At 41.6% G+C, this 23,223-nt stretch overlaps 1 protein-coding gene across 2 annotated transcripts in view; it reads left to right on the top strand.

Moving 5' to 3' along the window:
• The first annotated feature begins 14,296 nt into the window (after window positions 1-14,296).
• Window positions 14,297-23,223, top strand: part of xkr7b (XK, Kell blood group complex subunit-related family, member 7b) — a 91,300-nt gene continuing 82,373 nt past the window's right edge. For both annotated transcript variants that reach the window (XR_004332757.1, XM_032521191.1), the window contains exon 1: window positions 14,297-14,937. Coding sequence is in view for 1 of the 2 variants with exons in the window: in XM_032521191.1 (XP_032377082.1) it covers window positions 14,333-14,937 (605 nt within the window). In the remaining variant the exon portion in view is untranslated. The remainder of the gene's footprint in view (window positions 14,938-23,223) is intronic.

The following is a 23,223-nucleotide window of genomic DNA, read 5'->3' as shown; positions in this document are numbered from 1 at the left end:
AATGTGCTGTATTTATATAGCGCTTTTCTGGTCTTAACGACAGCTCAAAGCGCTTTTACATCTACAGGAATCATTCACCATTCACACACTGTGGCCGAGGCTGCCGTACAAGGTGCCACCTGCTCATCAGACACACACTCACACTCCGATACGCAGCACCGGGGGCAACTCGGGGTTCAGTATCTTGCCCAAGGACACTTCGACAGGGGACTGCAGGGGCAGGGATCGAACCACCAACCTTCCGATTAGCAGGCAACCGCTCTACCACTGAGCCACAGCCGCCCCCTCCGTAGGAGGAAATGTCATGAGGCTCCTTTTCCACTACAAGGTCAATATTGTTTTTCACTAACGACGAAACAACAAATTATCAGTGTATTTATATGGAACCGAGTTTCAGAAGCTTCCCTTCTTTACTCTCCTCCCTCGACTTTTTTTGACTAAAACCTGATCTCCATGCTGAGTTCATGTGTAGAGCTCCTGGGGATACTTGGAGTAAAGTCTCATGATCTCGAGTCTTCTTAGTGTTTTAAAAAATAGGGATTTTGATCCAATCATGGTAGCGCCCCTAGCTCTCCCATTCAAAAGGCCATTTGACCAAAAAACTATAATACAGGAAATCATAAAATTGGCGCTTCCGTCCTAAATATGTACATTCACAGAAATACCCTAGGTTGCATTTTGGCGAGAGTTACACTATTAAGACATATTTTGCTGATTTAAATACAGCTGTGTGCATGGCCAACCCGTTCTCACTCCAAACTCACTGACGATTGGTCATTGTCTCTCAGCATCAGATACCAACGAAAGAAATATACTATATGTATCTATATACATACTATAGCGTGTGAATGGGAGGCACCAGGCAATGCAGCAAGCCGCTCATGGCGCTGCAAAACGGCATAGTGAGCGACAACGGTAGCGAGTAGTATGAAAGACTGTAAATCCGTGTAAGGAGGAAGGTTGGGGGGGTCAAACAACACAGGACTTTCACCCCGGAGACCGGGATTTGTGTCCCGTTTTTGTCACTGAAACATACATTTTGCAACCGTACCCACCATCTTTTCTTTGGCTAAATGCCAAAAGGCATAAAAGACTCTTGACCCTTCAAGACTGTTATGATTAAAAGGGAATTTTTGCGGGAATTTTAGGCCTTTAATTCCACAGGACAGATGAAGAAATGAATGGGGGGAGAGAGAGAGGGAATGACACTCAGCATGGGGCGGCAGGTCGGAGTCAAACCCGCGGCTGCTACGTCGAGGAGTCAACCTCCATACGTGTGCGCCTGCTCCACCAACTGAGCTAACAGCCACACGTATGCTAATTATCTGATAACTAAATCGTTTGCATTACTTACTTTTCATAAAAATGTTTTTAAAAAATGTTTTAGCATACATTCAGGTGTGTTATTAACTACCAACCAGTGATTTATGTGATTTAGTGACTAGTTACGGGTTCATTTTATTGAGATGATGAAAATTTCGGCAAAGAAGCAAAATTATCTATCACCAAAAATAGCAAAGTACATATCAGAGTAAAAATAGCTCTCCGGTTCTCCATCATCTTGCTCTTCTCTCTCATCCTTCTTGTAGCGGGTCCATTAAAATCATAATGAGACTGTTTTTGGAGACTGGGATTGGGAGAGTAATTCATTCTCGTTGTTGAAGCTAAATAATTGAAAGGGTGAAGGAGTTTTGGGAAGGAGGCTGTGGTCGGTGTCTGGGCGTGCAGTTACTCCTCCGGGTTGGAGAGGCCAGTTGTTGTCGTTTAAGACTGAAACCTGCATCTAAATCATCAATCACACATCATATCATTATCAGCTAAGGTTTTTGGAATGTGTTCCAAGTCACATTTTAAAGGTTTTCCATGGAAAGGATGTTCCCAAGGTCGTCATTTTAATTTCAGAAGTTTGCTGGAAATGTCTCTTCATGTAGATTATAAACTTTACCAAGATATTTGTCATTGTATCTTGGTTAAAATAATAAGGTGTTCAAATGTTACTGTCCAATTAAACTTATTATATGGAGAGAAAACCCCAGGCACAAGGTGCAGCTTTTAGAGAGACCAAAGCTAAATACAGATGCAAGTTTCAGAGGGGGGGGCACATCTTTCTGTATGGCTGTACATTATACTGTACCTTTGACACGTCAGGTGTGAAGTTAGGTCTCTGGATAGGAGTTGCTTTAATTCACAAGAGAGCCCGACAGTGGGATTCACCAGAGCCAGGTTTTCTGCAGACAGATAACTGCAGAACAGGGCTGACCCCCTTGGTAAAAACGCCCTTAGCTACCAACCACTGTTTTGAACATCAGTACAGCAGGACCTCCATACTAGCTCCGGTCTAGCCCAGTTGATCTGATGCAAATGTGAATCCTCTGTTGTGTTAAGATCTGACAGGGTTGCATTCTGTCTTGTCTCATCATTCGCTCCCTTTTCTGACATCTCATTTTATTTTAGGGAGTACATGAAGTGCTGTTGATAAAGTAGCAGAACTTAAAGTATTTATAGTGCAGCACAACATGTCCACAGAGTTTAACGAGGGATCAGCGCTGTGAGCCGGCAGTGGCTCTCCATCACAGAGGCCCCTGGTGGAAGCATCAATCAGCGCTCAGACACTGAGTGATTTACTCCGAGTTCAGACTGTTCAGACAGACAAGCCACTCCCAGATTGATTGAGCACTAAGACAAAAGTTGCAGAGAAGGAATATACTAGAATCTGCTCCTATTTCAAGCAGCAGCAGCACTGTGAACACTACTTTCCTTTTTCCTTGCTGTGCATGTTTTCATGCACAATGTATATTTTAATCATGCCTGCATGCTGCAAAATGTAAAAGACAGTTCTGATTCTCTGAGTGTGCAACACAGGCCTGCTCTGCTCTTTGGTCCGTCAGCCCTCCAGCGAGTCTCCGGAAGAACAAAACCCTAACGACGGGTTGAGTAATTATTCCTCTTAATGTAAACGTCATAATGGGATTAAACGATTCCCCCCACCCCCCCATCACCATCCCTTCCCCTCTGGACTCTTCTCTGGAAGTCTCGCTCGCTCTGTGTTCATTGTTTATTTCAGGCTGTCTTTGTGAATCAGTTGTTGAGACACTGACCTCTCGAGGGCCAGTCAGCTGGGCTGTGTGAGTGTGTGTGTGTGTGTGTGTGTGTGTGTGTGTGTGTGTGTGTATGGTGGTGTGTGCATTTGTACCAGACTGTGTAGAGTTTGTACAGTACTTGAATGTTTCTCTCTCTTTTTTTCCCTCTGCATTCGCTGCGATTTTGTGTTCAGAGACATGTTTTGTGTGTGTGTGTGTGTGTGTGTGTGTGTGTGTGTGTGTGTGTGTGTGTGTGTGTGTGTGTTTGTGTGTGAAATAGCACGTGACTAAACAACAGAAAGTGAACATGGCAGCTGCCATGCTGCACAAACTCCCACTCTTTAGACAAACCACACACACACACACACACACGCGCACAGACACACTATATTTGTGAGGACTATTCTTTTGCCATGCTACAGCACTCCCCCCCTTAAACTCAACATTAACCTACACCTAATTCAACTAGCACCAATTAATCATAAATTATGAGTCCATTAAGAAATAAAAACCTATTTTCATATTTGACTACTGGTTTAGCACTTTTTTTTACATAACAATCCCAAAGAGAAAATTAAAGCCTCAAAAATGTGAAATGTTATCAAGTATTTTGTGGTATTCTTTATTAAAAAAAAACAAAAACATTACTTCTCAAATATAAACCTGTGGTGCTCTTCTTTGTCTTATGTGCCAGTTATCTGAATATGATTGAGTGTTGGACTGCGATTCAGACAAAAGGAGCCATTTGAAGAAATTATGAAGGCTTTTCCACCTTTCTTCTGACATCTTATAGCCCAGATGATTACCGGTAGTTGCTTTAAATAAAGGTATAAGCAGAATATCAATAATTAAAATAATAACTAGTTGCTACTATCTTAAAAGAGCTCATGTTCTGCTCATTGTCAGGTTCATGATTGTAAGATGTTATATCAGAATAGGGTCACATGGTTCAATTGTCTGAAAACTTGAAATTGGGCAGCTCCTCCTGAGAACAGTGTTTTCTGTTGGAGATGGTAAGTCCCATGGGGGGGGGGGGACTTTGGGCTTTTTCACTTTGTGAACCTGTTACATGCACAAAAAAGATATTTAACCCTCATGTTGTCCTCATGTTGTCCTATATAAATGTTCTTTTAATTACCCAAAATAACATGACTGATTCCACCCAACGCTCTTTGCCAAGTACACATCTCTACTTTTATTAATTTTGGGGCGTCTTAATCAATTTTATAGCATTTGCAGAAAACAATGTAAATGTTGTTGAAATAGTATTGAGTAAAAGTTGACATATTCCAGTCTGTGATTATCATCAACATCCATTCCTTTAATTTCAGACTAAAATATTCCTATTTTCTGCTTTTCTAACTCAAACATTAGGTATCATTTCCTATAAATTAAGTTTATAAATAAAAAAATTCCAAAAATAAGTGTAAAACTAAAGGTAATAAGTTAGTGTTATGTATAAGTTCAAAACGTAAAAATAAAATGTCAAAGGTGTTGAATAAAAGGAACAAAAACATAAGTAAAAGTCGATAAAAAGCGCCAACAAAAGTGTTGATTTTCAGTTATTACGGGAAGACAACACAAGGGTTAACAACAAAGGAAAGGGAAAAAGCCAAAAAGCATATAATGAGCACTTAAAAGAAATGAGACTGGACAAAATGCCCTCCCTTTTAAAAAATTAAACTCCAAACACACTGAAGAACGATACCTGTCCTCACAAAGATAGAAGTATATCAACACGCACACACGCAAGCATCCAGAGGCCTGGGTAGTCCAGACTCGTGAGGACATTGCTGTGCTGTACATCCAACCCTAACATTAACGCGGTGCTACTGGCCTTTCTGTTCCCCTCATCTCCAGCCGAGCGGGGAAAGACGGCAGTTGTCACTACATGGAGAAAAAAAAAGAAAAAAAGAGGAGAGAAACTGTAGAGAGCCGTCTCCTCTGCAGACATCTTCGCTGGTTGTGGTGGAGAATCTAGATTAGATTAGATCTAGAATCTTTCTGGTGAAACAGCAGCAACGTGCTTCAGACCAGCCGATGTCTTCAGAGCCAAAAAACAGGAACTGTTCATCTATAGAAGCAACAGAAGGTTTAAAAAAAAGAAAACAAGCACTGATAAGAATAGTTCTTTTTGTATAGAATACAGAAGCATGTTGCTTAGCCAACACCTGCTCAAAGCAGCAGTACTGTGTTTAAAATTCTGGTCAGGATCCCCAAGAACTCACTATCCTAGCTTTGGTTTAAGACTGATGCAAAATCAGGTGGTCTCCTGTTTGGTCCGCATTTTATTAGATAGTCCGGTTGGTTTAGGGGGGTGTGCTACCATACTTTTAACCACCTCTACACAGTAACCAGTCCATTGTGATTCTGATGTTTCCGACCAAACAGAAGGAACTACCCTTCTTTAAACTACATCTTAAGATGAAGTAGTCCATTCTGATAGATACGTCTTGCCTTAAATAATGAGTTGTTAGAATAAATAGATGTTAGAATAGTAGAATAGATAGAATAGAATTAGAATAGATAGAATAGAATGCCTTATTGTCATGTCAGTTTCTCTGCAATGAGATTGAAGCAATCCCTTTACAGTGTTGACACGAATATAAGATAAATATAAAATATCAAAAGTAAAAAATGTAAAAAAAAAAGGGGGGTGGGGGGGGGCGGTGCAGTCTGGAAGCAACTGTATACATATATAAAACGGCTTGAATACACATTGTGTGAAAGGAGTATGAAACAAATAGATAAACATTGCACTGTAATGAAATGGTTATGTACTAAATAATAAATAAATAAATAAATAAATGTTGCCCTGTGTTAAAATGCACAGATTCCAGTAACCTTTGAGGTATTATACATAACAGTGGAGACAAAGTACACACATGATGATGTTAAACCATGTATGGCCCACCACTAGTGCTTTGGATTCTTTGAGTGACGTTAAAATCCATTTTCTAATGATAGTATATATACATATATAGTTCAGAAACACTTGACAATTTGCCAAATAGCTAACTGAGTTTGCAAAAAGAGAAGAGCAAAAAAGGCCGACTCAATTAGAAATTGTACTTTGGTTTTGCACAAAAGCTTGCTGCCTGCCGCTGTTTGTCCGACCCAAGCTAATAATGTAAAAGCTCTGAGAGAGGAAGCTGAGGAGCTGCTCAACGGATGCTCTGTGATGAGGAGGCAGAACCGTCTGGTGGATGGATTTAGGGGGCCGTAATGAGCTGGGCTAGCTGATGGACCCCGAGCTAACTGACAGCTCTCCACTCAGCAGTTTAGATTCCATCCAGCGTCCAGCTGCAGCCCGCATCACTGGTGGCTGCTGTAAAACTAAGACTCAACAGGATTGGATAATTCTGCAGGAATTGTTTTATGTGGTACTTTAATAAGTACATAGGAATATAAACCACTGGAAGCCTCCATTCATTATCTATGTCATTATATACAGAGTAGAGTAAATATCACTTGATGCTTTTTGCCAAATAATTATTGAGAAGGCATAATTGCTGCCTGTATTATGTTCTGTGTTATTTTCTCCAGTCCAGGGATTGTAATGTTCTCATACCCCACAAAAATCAGAGGGAAGTATTCGGATGGCTGGGAGAACAAAGAACTGGATCCATCTCCACCTCGATTGACTGATCAGCTGTTTGAATCCCGTGTGTGGTTGAGGTTAGGCTCCAAAAAAGCCCGTGTTCAGGTTTCCTGTGTTGTGCCACAATATTGTCAATCTTTGTACACTTATCAATCTCTGATCTTGTCTTGATGTTGCAAACCGCAATTTCCCCTTCTGTGGGACAAATAAAGGTTTCCTATCTTATCTTATCTATCTTATATTTGCTATACGAGTAGAAAACAGATGTAATATGTTGTCAGGTATGTTGGTGTAACCATCTCCCGCGTCCAAAAAGGAAACCCCACCCAGGCTTTTGTCTTAGAATTATGTTCATATTGGACAATTCTGTACATCACATCAAATGTCAATGTGAAAATCAAAAATTACTTTTTCTAGTTCAACTGAAGTTTATTGTCAATACGAGAATGTGTGTATTCTCATTCAGTTATAGTGGTTGCTTACATAATCCTCATGTTGTCCTACTGTTGTCATCATGTTGTCCTCATGTTGTCCTACTGTTGTCCCTCATGTTGTCATCAGTTTGTCCTCATGTTGTCCTCATGTTGTCTCATGTTGTCCTCATGTTGTCCTCATTGTTGCCCGGCCTCATGTTGTCCTCATTTTGTCCTCCTGTTGCCCCATGTTGTCCTCATGTTGTCCTCATGTTGTCCTCAGTTGTCCATTTGCTCATGTTGCCCTCATGTTGCCCCATGTTGTCCTCATGTTGTCCTCATGTTGTCCCTATGTTGCCCCCATGTTGTCCTCATGTTGTCCTCATGTTGTCCTCAGTTTTTCCTCATGTTGTCCCATGTTGTCCCCATGTTGCCCTCATGTGTTGTCCTCATGTTGTCCTCATTTGTCCTCATGTTGTCCTCATGTTGCCCCCATGTGTGTCCTCATGTTGTCCTCAGTGTTGTCCTCATGTTGTCCTCATGTTGCCTCCCATGTTGTCCTCATGTTGTCCTCATGTGTCCTCATGTTGTCCTCATTTGTCCTCATGTTGCCCCCATGTTGTCCTCATGTTGTCCTCATGTTGTCCTCATGTCGCCCCCATGTTGTCCTCATGTTTGTCCTCATGTTGCCCCATGTTGTCTTCATGTGTCCGACCTTCATGTTGTCCTCATGTTTTCCTCATGGTGTGCCCCATGTTGTCTCTCCATGTTGTCCTCATGTTGTCCTCATGTCGCCCCCATGTTGTCTCTCATGTTGTCCTCATGTTGCCCCCATGTTGTCCTCATGTTGTCCTCATGTTGTCCTCATGTGGTCCCATGTTGTCCTCATGTTGTCCTCATGTTGTCCTATTTCAATGTTCTTTTTAATTTCCCCAAATAACATGATTGGATTCAACGTTCTTTGCCAATTACAAATCTCTACTTTCATTAATTTTGTGTCTTATTTAATTTTATAGCATTTGAGAAAAAAAAGTGAAGTGTTTTTGAAATAGCTTGAGTAAAAGTTGACATATTCCAGTCTGTGATTATCCATCATCATCCATTCCTTTAATTTTAGTCTCAATAATTCCTAATTTCTGCTTTTCTAACTCAAACTTTAGATATAAATTCCTATAAACTAGGTTTATTACTATATTTACTAACTGTAAACTAAAATGACTAACTTAGTGTAAACGTCAGAAAAAGTGACAAACATTGAAAAAAGGGACAAAAATGTAAGAAAAAGTTAAAAACAGCGTCAATAAAAGTGTTGTTTTTCAATTCTGACAGGAAGACAACACAAGGGTTAAATAAATTCATGGTATAACCCTAACCAAAGCATTATTATTTGTCATAATTTGGTGTCATTTTATTAAGAGTTTGGATCTATAGTAGCCTACATGCCACATGGTTAACTAGTCTCTTTATGTACTCAAGCCTTGTGCATTTTATCCTTTGAAAAACACATTATTTTGAGACAATTTTTGATTGGAATTCATAAGCCAGAAACACCTTTCATGTATTATTTTTAATAAGCCTATTTTGGACATTTTTCTGCAGCATCCTGGAAACTTGACAGACTCCAACCACACCATGGAGGCACAAAGTTGCTGGTTTGAATCCAACACGTGGCCTTTAGTATGAGACTCGCCCATCTTTTCTGTCACTCTCCAAACAATGCAAGATATGAAACCCATCCCTCTGGAGACGTGGTGGACTGGTGCAGATGTTCTCCGAGTCGCTCTGAAGCCCAGAGTCTGTGTGATCACCAAAGCGTATCCCAGCAGCGGCAGCACTGATCTGAGACCTCTAATTAGCTCCCTGCGCTCCCAAACTCATAATGACCCTCATTTGTCAGGGAATGTGCAGCTCGGGAGCGATCGCAGCGAGTGGGGGTTAAGGCAAAGCAGAAGGAAGAGGACTGCGACTCCCAGGGGGACACGGTGAAGCTTTTAATCTAGGGCTGTCAATCCATTCAAATGGGTCCAAAGTCAACTTTACATATAAGAATTGTTTTGTCTCTTCATAATGTACTTTAACCCTCGTGACAACACCAAAGTCAACACTTTAGTTGACGCTTTTTAATCAATGTTTTTAACTTTTTCTTGCGTTTTTGTCCCTTTTTCAACACTTTTTTTTAAAATGTTGGTCACTTTTTTGACTTCTGTAAATGCATGGAAGAAATCTGTTTTTGCAAGATGTAAGCATTAATAGCTGATTACTAAGCCTCATTGAAATGAGTCGGAAAGGTATTTATGATTTGATGATATGATATACTGTACATATATCTTTTAATAAATAATGTTTGTACTATGCCTTTTTATACAAGAAATAGGCCTAGGAAAATTGCATGACTTAACCCTTGTGTTGTCTTCCCATCAAAATCAACCCTTTTGATGATGCTTTTTATAATTATTTTTAACTTTTCTTATGTTTTTGTTCTTTATTTTCAACCTTTTGACGCTTTTTTCAATGTTTGCCACTTTTTTTACAATACTGGCGTCTTTTCAACAGAAAGATTTGTTGATGGTCGCTTTTGTGAAAAAAAAGTCACTATTCAGCATTAACAGCTCCGTTGAGACTTTGGCACAGCAGTGCTGTAGCTTGGCCTCAAATGTCTTTGTTGGATGCAACAATAATAGTTTAATATCTGTTAAAATGGCAACGGTGTTCAAATGTTACACTCCAGAAGATTATATTACTTCAGAAGAAAGTAAAAAAGCTGCGAAATGTAAAGTCAGACAGAGGCGGGTGGAGCTGAATCAAAGTTCTCACTGCTTTATAAATACTGCAGTCATGGTTTAGACCTAATTATTGTGCGTTTGGGTCAGATTAGACATGTTTTCTGCTCAAACAAACAGTGAGAGGCATCACCAATGTTCAGCTGCTATGTGAAGTAGGGTTGAATGTGGTTGAGAGTTGATATTTCTGCTCGGACCTCCGCAGCCGTCTGTCCATGAACCATCTGCACGGAGCCGGAAGGTAATTTCTTTTGAACATTTGTGCACATCTGTTACTGTAAGTGTTTTTTTTTATCATGCTTTGCACAATCTGCATCTTGCAGCTTCTTTACAGTGCAACTCAAGCAATTGTTTTCAGTGATTTTCCCAACGTGAGCTTCCATTATAACAGTGGGTGCTCGAAAAAAGTAATTCATTTTAATAATTGTGTTTTTTTCCCTTATTGTGGAAAAGTGATTGATTAAAGGTATCTTTTGTGTGATCATAGTATGGGGTATGCAGTATGACTGGATTACCCACCTCAAACTGCTCAGGAGCCCTAGAACCCCAAGGGCCCCAAAAGCCTCACATCGTCCTATTGTTTATGTGGTATAATTAATTGCACATTTTCCAAGGAGTTTGAACAACTTGAATACATTATAACTGAGGATGGCCTTGGAGTTTCAGCTCATTTTATTATAACTGAGGATGGCCTTGGAGTTTCAGCTCATTTTGAGGCTCTGTCTTTTTTAGGAGGGTCCTGTGCTCACGTGGCGTGTGTTCCTAATTAATTGGTAGTTACCTTAATTACAACTGTTGGGACCTGTTTAACCCTGGGGTCCTCTAACAGACTAATCTGGTCATATGGGTTGGACCTCAGGGCCTTCTTATAGAAGCTGTAAGAAGTGTTGCCCTGGTAACAGCAGTATCTGGATGTATTGCACATATTTTGGTATTGATGGGACATTCCATTGTGTTATTGAACCATGTATTGTTTTTATTGAAGATTGTTTGTTGGGCTTTTCCCTTTAATGTAGTGACAATGGATAGACATGAAAGGGGGAGAGAGATGGGGGGGGTGAACCCGGGCCGCTGCAGGACTCAGCCTGCATAGGAGAACGCTCTTACCCCCCCCCCCCCCCCCCCCCCCCCCCCCCCCCCCACCATGTATTGTTTTAATATTTCTACCAGTCTGATACTTTAACTTGTTCAGCCTGAGCAGCTCCAGTGGGGCCTGGCAGGAGTTATTAAAAACTTTCTAAACAACTACAAACTTATATTTCTATGTCAACATGTTCGTGTTGCATGCTTTTAATTCTACAATTACGGTAAAAATATGACAGCGGCTCGGCTCCGTTTTTCCTAAATCATGTCGGAGTCAGAGCAGTGATGATCTGCGACATATAATTAGCTCCCCTTAGTCTCAAACTCATAAGGGGCATCATTTATCAAAACACATCTTCAGAGAAATCTGTGTATTTTTGATATACGCTGTGAAACAAAAAATGAAACAACTTCCAGCTTTGAATTAACCAGCACTGAGCTAAAAACCATCTGGGGGGGGGCTTTTTAGTCTCCGTTGTTGAAATGTTTGAAATATGTGGGTGTACAGATGTCACAAGTAGCTGCTATCCAACATCCAAGGAAATTGACGCTTCAAAAATAGTTCTATTTTTTGAAATATCAGGTTGACACAATGTCAAATAGTATCTGAACTCATGGGTTAAAACTCTGAGATGATTTGAAAGAAAGAAGATTAAATGTTCATGATAAAATGAGGCAGGATTTTCAGAGTTTAAAAGTTTCTGCAATGCAGCCTCTTGTCTACGTTCCAGGGCCCATCGGGGCTCTTCATGCAGCCTCACCTATTTGCCAAATCCTGGTTATCTCCACACCCGGGCCCAACGGGGCCATGCGGATGTGTCTGCTGCTGGAGTGGTTTGTAAGAGCAGCGATAACTCCAGATTAACAAACCGGGCTTTATATCTTGTTCCACAGACATTTTGGATTGACCCCGGCTCAGATAAGCCCCGTTCCGCCTCGGTGTGGAAACACGGCGTCTGATTGGTTTATTGCGGGCAGTGAAGCGCGGAGCTGCAATTCACCAAAGAGTTTTATTGCCTACTCTGCTCCGAGTTTATAGGATCTTTTCAATTAGCACGCTCACTGCTGAACGGACCAGTTGCTCTGCGTGTTGTCAGCTTTATGCATCAATGCCTCGTTACAATCAGACAAATGCACGTTAAAGTCTCTGATGCCAAAATCAAAGGCAGCCTGTGAGGATAGAGCGGCTGGTCTGGGACCAGCTGAGGAAGAGGAGACAAAACCGAGAAATAAACGTCTCTCCTTCAACAGCTGATGATGATGAACTCTTGAGGGAGAAGTGACATTTCCTAACAAATTCCATGAAAAGATCTAACAACAAGGAAGTGATCCAGCTAACGATTGTGCACATAAGGTGACAACCATGAGGGGCCCTCTGGGACATTATTCACAATTACCTACATAATACTCTCACACATACTACTGAACTGCTTTCATATACTGATACATGATCACAAAGTATACTGAAACCTCCCATAAATACAAGTGAATACTCTCAAATACTCTCAGTATAGAATACAAGCGTGTGATTTTACAGTAGTGTATATGAATGCCTTTTTAATAGTGTGTGTGGGAGCATTTCACTTATGCATGTGAGGTAATTGTGAATAATGTCCCTGATGGCCCCTGATTGGTCAGAACCCAACAAGATGTGAAACAAGTTACCAATGGTGAGAGGTAGTCTAAAACTTAACTTAATACATATTTCTGTTCTGCCCCTTAGCTCATAACGTCTCTATGCTTTGTCCAATGGTGGATTCCGGAGCACACAGTTTACAGGTAAGAGGACTTAACTAATATATTGCATTTTAATGCAACTTTCCTAACTCCCACACTAAGTAGTAAGCACTGAGAGAAGCTACTGTTTCACAGTTGTTCTGGTCTTATGCAATAGTCCGCTTGCACTCATGTATTCCCTTTTTGTATAATAAGTGTTAAACGTCCAGTGCTTCTTCTTCTCATCACTACAAAAATCTGAACACTCAGTACACACAACACGTTAGCTGACATGGGATTCATCTGAGCTCCTGCTCTTCCCCAGTCTTTCTTCTAGCTGTATTTACTTTTATTTGTGGTAGTTTCCATCATTTTCTTCCTAAATCTATATAGCTTGGGACTTTTCAATGTCTTGCCATTTTCCCCGTTGGGCGTAGACGGTGACAGGTTAACCTGCACTTGACCCAAATGTGCACAGTTTGACAGGCATCAAACACAGCGTCCCCTGCTTCCCCCTGGGGAGAACGGGGGCCAAGTGTAGCCAGTAGTCCGAGAGAGACACGGCCAAAGGACAAAACAAAGACATTGATATTTACAAGTATGCTGAGTGTACACATAGAGAAGAAAGAAAGAAAAACCTGGGGGAGGGGGGTTCCCTCCTGTTGTCCTTGGGTCAAATTTGACCCCTTTAAAAAAATGTCTATATCTGAAATATGGGCTTCTTTTTAACCAAAATACCATAAAAAAATGGAATGGATTCCTTACAACGCTCTTTGCAAGTACAGTTGATCACTGTCATTCCTCTGATCTTTACTATTACTCAAAATAATTCATAATTTCTCCTTTTTTAATTTAAATATTTGGTATAATTCTATATAAAGGGTTGTTGACCATGAATTCCAGAAAGTAGTGTAAAACTAGTGGTAGTAAGGTGGAGGTAGTGAAAACTAATGTCTAAAAAAGGGATGAAAATGTAGGATTTTTGTCCATTTTTTTAAAACAGGGGCGGCAACACAAGGGTTAAAAGCTTATTTGAACATCTGTCTGAATGTGAAGCAGGACAAAACCTCAGCAAAGCTCTTCTCTGGATACATACAGTATAACCAAATAATGTCACTGTGAGCTACTTTCATAAAGACTGCTGAGTGCTTTGTCTCCCAATCTCTCATCGCTTAAAGGAAGGTCAGGATTTTTGAGTCAATGCACAGAACATTTATTGTCTGGAGGGAGATTCATCTTGCAAGAGCAGCACAGAAAGCAGTGGAGAGGATGCAAAACATGCACAGGTACCAGCCAGAAACGGATCCTCAGCACGAGGAGCATGTAACCACCTTTCAACAACAGTCTTGTCATATGTCACAGAGTGCTGCTGCAGAGATAGCGTCATGTTACTGAGAGATTTTTAATGACAGGAACAAAAAACTGATAGTGGGGAGAAGTGTCCATCTGTCCTGGAAACATCGCGCTTGGGTCATGGTGTTAAAAGCGCTGTTAATAATGATGGCTCGCAATTAATTGGCTGATGATGAGTTACTTATGATGTAATCTCTCTCACTCTCTCCTGCACTCAGCCAGCCCTCCCTACTCTCTCTCTCTCTCTCTCTCTCTCTCCCTTATCCCCACCTCTTTCTCTGTCTTTCTCTCCTATCCTAACCCAACATGGCCGCTAAGTCGGATGGAGCAGCGGTGTCTGTGGAAGATGACAACACGCCCAGGAGCCTCTCGGAGCCGGGGATCCCCGCCACCCGGCCCCGCTGCAGCGCCACCGGCGGCGGGAAACCCTACACCCCGCTGGACTGCTGCTGGGTGCTCTGCGCCCTGCTCGTCTTTTTCTCTGACGGCGCGACCGACCTGTGGCTGGCCGCCGACTACTACCTGAGGGGCGACTACTGGTGGTTCGGCTTGACGCTCGTCTTTGTCGTGGTGCCCTCCGCGGTCGTCCAGGTATTGAGTTTCAGGTGGTTCGTGTATGACTACTCGGAGCTGAGCTGCGGGGACGGAGCAGCGAGCGGCAGCGGCGTGGTGGCGGCAGGCGAGGCATGCGGCGCGACCACGGCGAGCGACAACACTTTGAGCACCAAGGACAGCGAGCAACGCGGTGGCTGCGCGGCGGCGGGGAACGCCGCGAATGCTACCCCGGTTTACACCTCCTCTGGCCCGCCTGCGACGGCTGGGAGAGTAGCGCCCCCCCGGAGGTGCTGCACCGTCTGCATGTGGGTCTTTCAAACCGTGCTTCACGTTCTGCAGCTGGGGCAAGTGTGGAGGTAAGACCGCTGGTGTGGTGTGGTGTGGGGAACAAGAGTTGGGGGGCGGGTGAGCGCTTGTGTGCATACGTGCTGTTGTGTGTTAATGTGTGCACGGTGCACGTTTGTGCATTACCGACAGGATAGTGCTGGAGGTGTGTGTGTGTGTGTGTGTGTGTGTGTGTGTGTGTGTGTGTGTGTGCGCGCGCGCGCGTGCTCGTTACGTCTACGTGCATCCATGCCTGGTCATGTGCATGTGTGTGTGCGACTATCCCTCGAAATAGTACCTGCCCTTCTCATCCACACTGGTGACAGAAATGTGCAGACATCGACCAGGAAACAGAGAGAATCTTTTTCAAAGCTGAATTTGTTCCACAGACTTTCACACAACGGTAGTAGTACAAATAGGAATTTCTCCACCTCCTTACTTTTTTGTGATTAAAATGTCAAGGTACCTTTTCAAAAAGCATTCTTCTGCTTCTTCCCACTCCTTTTCGGACAACAGTATTATTTTTTTTCTTGCTTTTTCAAGTGTTTATTTTTGTAGAAGATTCAGTAATAAGTCATTCAAGCTGAACGCTATACTATCAAAGCTGTCCTCTCCATGGCTGCTTATCATGTTAGTGATCTTGAAACTGAATCGTTTCTTCCTCCACACTCAGTGAGATGAAATATATGGAAATGAGAGGATGCCAGGGCAAAATCTTTAAAGCAGTATTCCACCCTCCAACACATCCAAACTAATGTCCTGTCCTCCGTCAGATGTGCGCTTTGCTTTGATTCAAGTTCCTCCGGAACCACGTCCACTTGATGTGAGACAACGTGTTGACTATTTCAAACGTTGGGGAAACATAATTTCCATCTGGATACTGTACTTCAAGTTCACACATCATCAATCTGTCAGTTCAAAACACATGCTGTATACAGTAAGAAACACTCTACATCCAGTCTCCATTTCAATGAAATTCACAAGGAAATATATATATCTAATGAGCAATACAGTGAAAGAAACAGGAACTACAACTTGATGTATGCAATTTTTTTGCGTAATGTAGGGCTGCGTGGTTATGGACACAATTTTTATCACAATTATTTCGGTCAATATGGAAATCCTAATCATTTAATTACTTATTGACTTTTGGAAATATGTTGCATTTATTGAACTTTAAAAAACAGTGAAAACACTTGGAAATGTGTACATTCCCTACATATGTTTCCTGTTTGAATTTTTTGAATTCCTCGTCAGAACTCAAGACAAAATAAGAGTTTACTTATACAAAAGAGTCGTTTAACCTGGATTACATGGTTTTTGGGATTGTTAGGTGGCGAAATAGTAATACAAATACTCCAATAATTACCCGCCCCATATAGTGTCATAGTCCTTTGGATTATAGCTTGAATGAAAGGGAGCAACACATATTTAAATATTTACTGCTTCTTTACAACAACTGTGATTAATACATGCACAGTATAATACTGTACATATATAGAGATTATATTGGAAACTAAATATACTTCTACAATGTTACAAGCTTCTAGTTTTGGAAAGCAACTAAATACATTAAATCAAGTACTGAGGTGTTTTGTTTTTCTGCTACTTTGTCTTTCTTCTCTGATACATCTCAGAGGAAAGTACTTAACTTTTATTTGACAGTTGTAGTTTCTTGTTACTTTAACGTAAACATAAGATCATCTTATATATATATATATATATATATATATATATATATATATATAAATATATATAAAATATATATAAAATACCAACGTGGTATAATGACTTTGCGTAAACATACACGCCAACTTTCTAAAACCAAGTGTTTTGTTATCTGTACGCTTTTTGAGCTATCCACGTGGATGTCTATACTGTATGCAGGGGGCGTAAACACAAGCGATGGTCAGGTTGAGGAAAAGAAGAACGGGTTGGGTTTAGGAAAAGAAGAACGGGATGCGATTTAGGAAAGAATAACGGGGTGTTTAGGAAAAGAATAACGGGTGGGTTTTAATGAAAAGAGAACGGGTGGGTTAGGAAAGAGAACCGAGTTGGGTTTAGGAAAAGAGAACGGGGGTGCTTTAGGAGACGAAGTAGAACGGGTTGGGTTTTATGAAAGAGAGTAACGGGATGGCTTTAGGAAATAGAAGAAGCGGCTGGGTTTAGGATGAAGACCAGGTTGGGTTTAGAAAAGGAAAACAAGTTGGGTTAGGAATGAAGAACATCAGGGTATCGTTTGGTTAGGCAGATGTAAGCAAACATGTTGGGTTTAGGAAAAGAGACCGTGGGTAATAGGAAAGTAAGCACATGGTTGGGTTTAGGAAATGACGAACAATTGGTTTAGGAAAGAAACCGAGGATGGGTTAATGATACGAGAAACAACGGGTTAGCGAATAAGCGAATGGAGGGTGTTGATATAGGGAAAAGAAACGGGGTTATATTATCAGAACTTTAATATGATTTGATGTTCCTCTGTTCTGTTGTGACAGTAAAACAAATTATTATTATATTATTTTAGTGAGAACTCATAAATACCTACAAATAACTAACGTTAGGAGAATCTGTTTATGTTTTGTAACTCGTTTCTGGGTTGTTGTTTTTTTATATATATATCGGCCGATATATCGGTCGGGCTCTAATACCCACGACTGCAGCTGACCTCCGACCTCTCTGTGATGGTAGAGAAAGAAGACAAGAAAACCCTTTTTTAAAGGGATGTTACATCAACTGAAATGAAATAGAGCATGTGGGAATTAATAATTGCATGCAGACTCAGTAATGAACTGCATTAATGAACGGCAATAAGATGCTGCGAGCTGGAGAATGAGTTGGTTGTGATAGTTGCTGCCGGGAGAGTTGGACCTGTTCAGTGTGACTGGGATTTGAGTCCGACTCCAGTTTTTAAATGTGGTGAGCTGTGGTGAGCTGAGCTTTTATTTAGCATCTGGGGAGAGTTTCACCTGCAGCTGAACATCCTCGATGCAGTTTTTCTCTCTCTCCATCTGATCTGCTCATCAATGTGAACGGCAAAATGTCGTGTTTCCTCATTTCACAACTGGACTCCAGGATTTGTTCAATAAAGTCAGATCTTACACGTGAGTCCTCAACAAAAACTATTTTTTTTAATATATTTTATCTGTTAAGAAACTGTATACGATAGTGTAATTTAACCTTTGGTTTCTTCCTGCTTCAGTCGGGACACTCTTCGAACTGGCAGTATCAGCAATGAATATCAATCAAAATAGGAAAATATATTGGGACATATATTTATTTTGCCATATTGCCCAGACCTAGCTCACAGTCGCCAGTCCAGTTTTCACAAAGGTGTTGGATGGGGTTGAGATCCGCACTCTGGACACTTTATGGACCTTGCTGTGTGTCATGTTGAAACTAGTCTATATCGACGTGATCAATACTGCCAGGACACGCTCTTTTTCCCAAGATATCCGTTACCTTCCTCTTTCTTTTGTGTTAGTGATGTAACCATATCTGAAGTCTCTTTTATATAGACCTTAGTGGTCCCCTAATACTGTATCTAAGTCTCTTTTATTAGACCTTAGTGTCCCCTAATACTGTATCTGAAGTCTCTTATAATAGACCTAGTGGTCCCTAATACTGTATCTGAAGTCTCTTTTTGTAGACCTTAGTGGTCCCCTAATACTGTATCTGAAGTCTCTTTATATAAGACCTTAGTGGTCCCTAATTACTGTACTGAAGATCTCTTTTATGTAGACCTTAGTGGTCCCTAATACTGTATCTGAAGTCTCTTTTATGTAGACCTTAGTGGTCCCCTATACTGTAATCTGAAGTCTCTTTATATAGACCTTAGTGGTCCCTAATACGTATCGAGATCTCTTTTATTAATAGACCTTAGTGGTCCCCTAATACTGTATCTGAAGTCTCTTTATATGACCTTAGTGGTCCCCTAATACTGATCTGAAGTCTCTTTTATATAGACCTTAGTGGTCCCCTAATACTGTATCTGAAGTCTCTTTTATATAGACCTTATGGTTCCCCTAATACTGTATCTGACGTCTCTTTTATAATAGACCTTAGTGGTCCCTAATACGGTATCTGAAGTTCTTTTATATAAGACCGTAGTGGTCCCCTAATACTGTATCTGAAGTCTCTTTTATAGGTCCTGTGGTCCCTAAATACTGTTCTGAAGATCTCTTTTATAGACCTGAGTGGTCCCTAATACTGTTCTGAAGTTCTTTATAATAGACCTTAGTGTCCCCTAATACTGGATCTGAAGTCTCTTTGTATATAACCGATCATCAAAGTGGAAAAACTCTACAGTTGAATATTCATGTCAGCGGGACCTATTAAAAAAATGATCGACAGACAAAAGTAATTGTTAATTGCAGCTTTACATTGTTTTTTATAGGTTATTATGTTTATATTTTATAGTCATAGTTAATATTTAATTATACTGCACTGTTCACCATTACACACACTCGACCATAGTATCTCACCTTATCATGGTCATTGCATTTCTGGGAGTGATTTCTATTTTTATTCTTATGTATGTGTGTATATGTGTGTATATGTGTTTGTTGTGTTATGGTTGTCTTGCCACTGGATGCCTAAAATTTCTTTTGGGATGAATAAAGTATCTATCTATCTATCTATCTATCTATCTCTCTATCTATCTATCTATCTATCTATCTCTCTATCTCTCTATCTACAATAGGAACGTGTTGTTTTTTCCCAGGTTTCTGCAGTGTAAATGTGATTTAAGTAGTATTAGACTCTCCTTTATTCACTAGTTAACTTCCATTCATCCAGAGAAGATGTGTTTCTGTCCTGCTGGCTAAACATATTTTAATATGCAGCATGTTTATAGTGAAAACAACTGACCTTGTGGACTTCACATTAATCTTGAAGAATTATGCCACATAGTGGGATTTAAATTGTAATAAAAAACCCACACTGAAGTGAAATGGGTTTCCTTGAGAGGTTTCAGTAAACATGCCCTGAGCCTTTGTTTTATCGTATTGAAATCAGTGGATTAAGGAAAAATACCTAATTATGCTGACCATTATCTGGGGTTCTGAGGTTTGCATCTTTGAGTCATTCAATAAAGCCTAATCCATGGAAACGCTGATAAGGAAACCGAGCAGCTAGTGACGATTACACCTTTTTATCTAAATATTACAATAATTAAACTTCCTGTCCAGATATTTCCAGCAGTGGATTATTCAGTAATGTAAAACATTGAGTTTTTGTGTCCATAAATCATGGGTGGAGGGAAAAGTCCATCTCACAAGAGATGCACATGACCACAGCCATGGGAGCAAGACAGAGCCCATAATGCATTGCAGCGTGAAGACAGGTTGAGGCTTGAATCAAGGTCGACTCACCTTTTCTCTGCCGGAGACTCTCGCTCTGCTGTTGATATCCCTTCCTGCATCTCCATTTAAAATCCGGAGGGTTGTTGAAAGGCATTATGGGAATTGTTGCAAATCTCTAACTGCAGCAGAAACAGATTTGAGAGAACGTGGGTGAATTTGCTCCGGAAGCAAATTTAGAACCTAGTCATTATCCTAATAATTCATTTTGCTGAGTGTCATAGAGTGTGAAAGCATTCATTTATGTTTTATTTTAACTGATTACGAGTACACTGTGGGCCCTAGTTTAACCATCTCAGTGTCCAGATCCACTTTTCCTAGGGTCCGTGCACTAGGTGCATGGTTCAAAATGGTTGTACTTATTGTCTTCATTAATCATAGGTTGTGTCGTGGGCGTCCCCGCAATAAACCAAATCATATGTTCCAGATTCCCTTAACTGCCAGGTGCGTTTGTGCCTTGCATGCTATATATGATGGAGGAGCTGCAAACAGGAAGGGAGATGTTCAGGAGAAGAAAACTGATCTGCTCATGCGTGAAGTGAAAGCTATTCACATTGTGATATTTTTATTTTGAATCCTGCATGTGGTGTGGGTGTGATGTGTGTGTGTGTGTGTGTGTGTGTGTGTGTGTGGTTTGTGGTGGGTGTGTGAGGTGTGGGTGTGGTGTGTGTGGTGTGTGTGTGTGTGTGTGTGTGTGTGTGTGTGTGTGTGTGTGTGGTGTTGTGGGTGTGTGTGTGCTGATTATGCCTAATCTCATTTTACTGTTAAAATAGCAATGGAAATGCTGCGCTATGGACTTTAGACCCAGTTTTTTTTGGTCAATGGTGTGATCACTTTCCACTGCCTCAAGATAGCAAACGCCAGAATGCACCGAACACACCCAGTAGACGCACCAGAATGCCCCTGAACACCTCCCTAAGACCGCATGCCAGAATGCACCGAACACTCTATTAGACCAGACGCCGAAATGCACCTAACCACACCTCCATGTAAGACCAGCACGCCCAAGGAATGCACATGAAAACACCTCCATGTAAGACCAGCACGCCCAGAATGCACCTGAACACACCTCCCTGTAAGACCAGACGCCCAGAATGCACCTGAACACACCTCCATGTAAGCACAGCACGCCCCAGAATGCACCTGCACAACCCTCCTGTAAGACCAGCACGCCAGAATGCACCTGAACACACCTCCATGTAAGACCAGCACGCCCAGAATGCACCTGAACACACCTCCCTGTAAGACCAGCACGCCCAGAATGCACCTGAAACAACCTCCCTGTAAGAACAGCACGCCCAGCCTGCATTGAACACACCTCCCTGTACGACCAGCACGCCAGAATGCACCTGAACAACCCTCCCTGTAGACCAGCAGCCCGATGCATCCTGAACACATCCCCTGTAAGACAGCACGCCCAGAATGCACCTGAACACCCTCCCCTGTAAGACGCAGCACGACCAGCACCTGCCACCTAACAACCTGCCTGTAAGACAGCACGCCCAGAATGCATCTGAACACACCTCCCTGTAAGACCAGCAGCCCAGAAGCATCTGAACAACACCTCCCTGTAAGACCAGCACGCCTATGTTGGGACTCGGAGGTCTTACAAATAGCAAAGATACTTGTGTCGGCGTTGCACCACGCTGGGTAGAGATAGGGCCCCTAAGTTGCCTATTAGGGCACCGTGTCATGTAGGGCCCCGGTCCATTAGGGCCCCCGTGTCTATTAGGCGACACCGAGCGATACACTAAGCAGTCTAATGCAGCAGTGTTACATAAATCCTCCGTCATGAGGGAAAGTGTTGTGTTGATTCTTCTTGTGCCTCGTTTTAAAAAGGTTCTCTGGTTGACAAATGTCCCCCTGGAAAAAACTCTTTATTCTCTACTATATAATCTATAAAAATTATTTATATATATACACACAGTATATGTATGTATGTATGTGTGTATATATAGTATGTATGTATACATATATAGACAGACAGACAGACAGCCTTGTAGGGAGACAGACAGACAGACAGACAGGGGGACAGAAAGGGGGACAGACTAACAAAGCGTCAGCGTGCAGCCTGAAGCTCAATGCTCGGCCGGCGTTGCAGTTTTTCGGACAATCCGATTGGTTCCTGCCTGTGCTAGACCCGATTAATCAATCCCATACGTTATTGAATCGGTTCCAAATGGTCACTCAGCTAAGGTGGACTGACCGTTAACCCTGTCCGTCCAACTGTGGCTAATAATCAGCCCGAGTGGCTAGCTGGCAGCCTCCATGTCAATACGCTGAATCATTCAAGTGTGTGTGTGTGTGTGTCTGTGTGTGTGTGTCTGTGTGTGTTCCCACTCTCTCTTCAGAGTTCTTCATAACTTTCCCTTAAGGTCTCATGCCGGGCTAAGGCTTTTCACATTCATGTACTGTTCATTCATAAATGAAGTGACTCTCGGTGATTATTGCTCTTACATTTCATTTTAATTCCGGGGCCTGTCACTCAGAGACTCTTTAAACACCGGTTGCCCCAGGAAACAGGCGATGGGCAGCCGCGTGAGAAGAATCACAATAAAAAGAACAAATGTTAGCAGGTCCTCCTGTCACGTCTTTGACCTTATATAATAAGGATATAATATCATAACTTTGGCCTTTTGACAGACCCCCAGGGTCCATGCTTTCTATCACAACGATGAGATGAGAGGTTGTAGAGGTCCAAGCCAAACAGGCTGGGGGGGGGTCTGTCTTTTCCACTGTCCTTGTTCTTATCCATTTTACTGGCTCTCACAAAGAAAATCACCTGCAGTTTCTTCACAATAAAAGCCTTGAGCTATGGTCACTTTGCCTGGCAGGAAGACTTTTACTGTGACGCAGCAGCAGGATGTGCGAAACCAGCGCTTGCTAACTAAAAGCTGATTGGCTGGTCTTTATTATTGGTTGTGATGCCTTCAAGTACAAGTTTTGTGTTGATGGATGGTTGGA

The sequence above is a fragment of the Etheostoma spectabile genome, chromosome 7 (assembly GCF_008692095.1).
Source record: "Etheostoma spectabile isolate EspeVRDwgs_2016 chromosome 7, UIUC_Espe_1.0, whole genome shotgun sequence".
In the NCBI taxonomy this organism is placed as follows: domain Eukaryota; kingdom Metazoa; phylum Chordata; class Actinopteri; order Perciformes; family Percidae; genus Etheostoma; species Etheostoma spectabile.
Note: the sequence above shows the minus strand (reverse complement) of the source record. Positions and strands in the feature narration are given on the sequence as shown.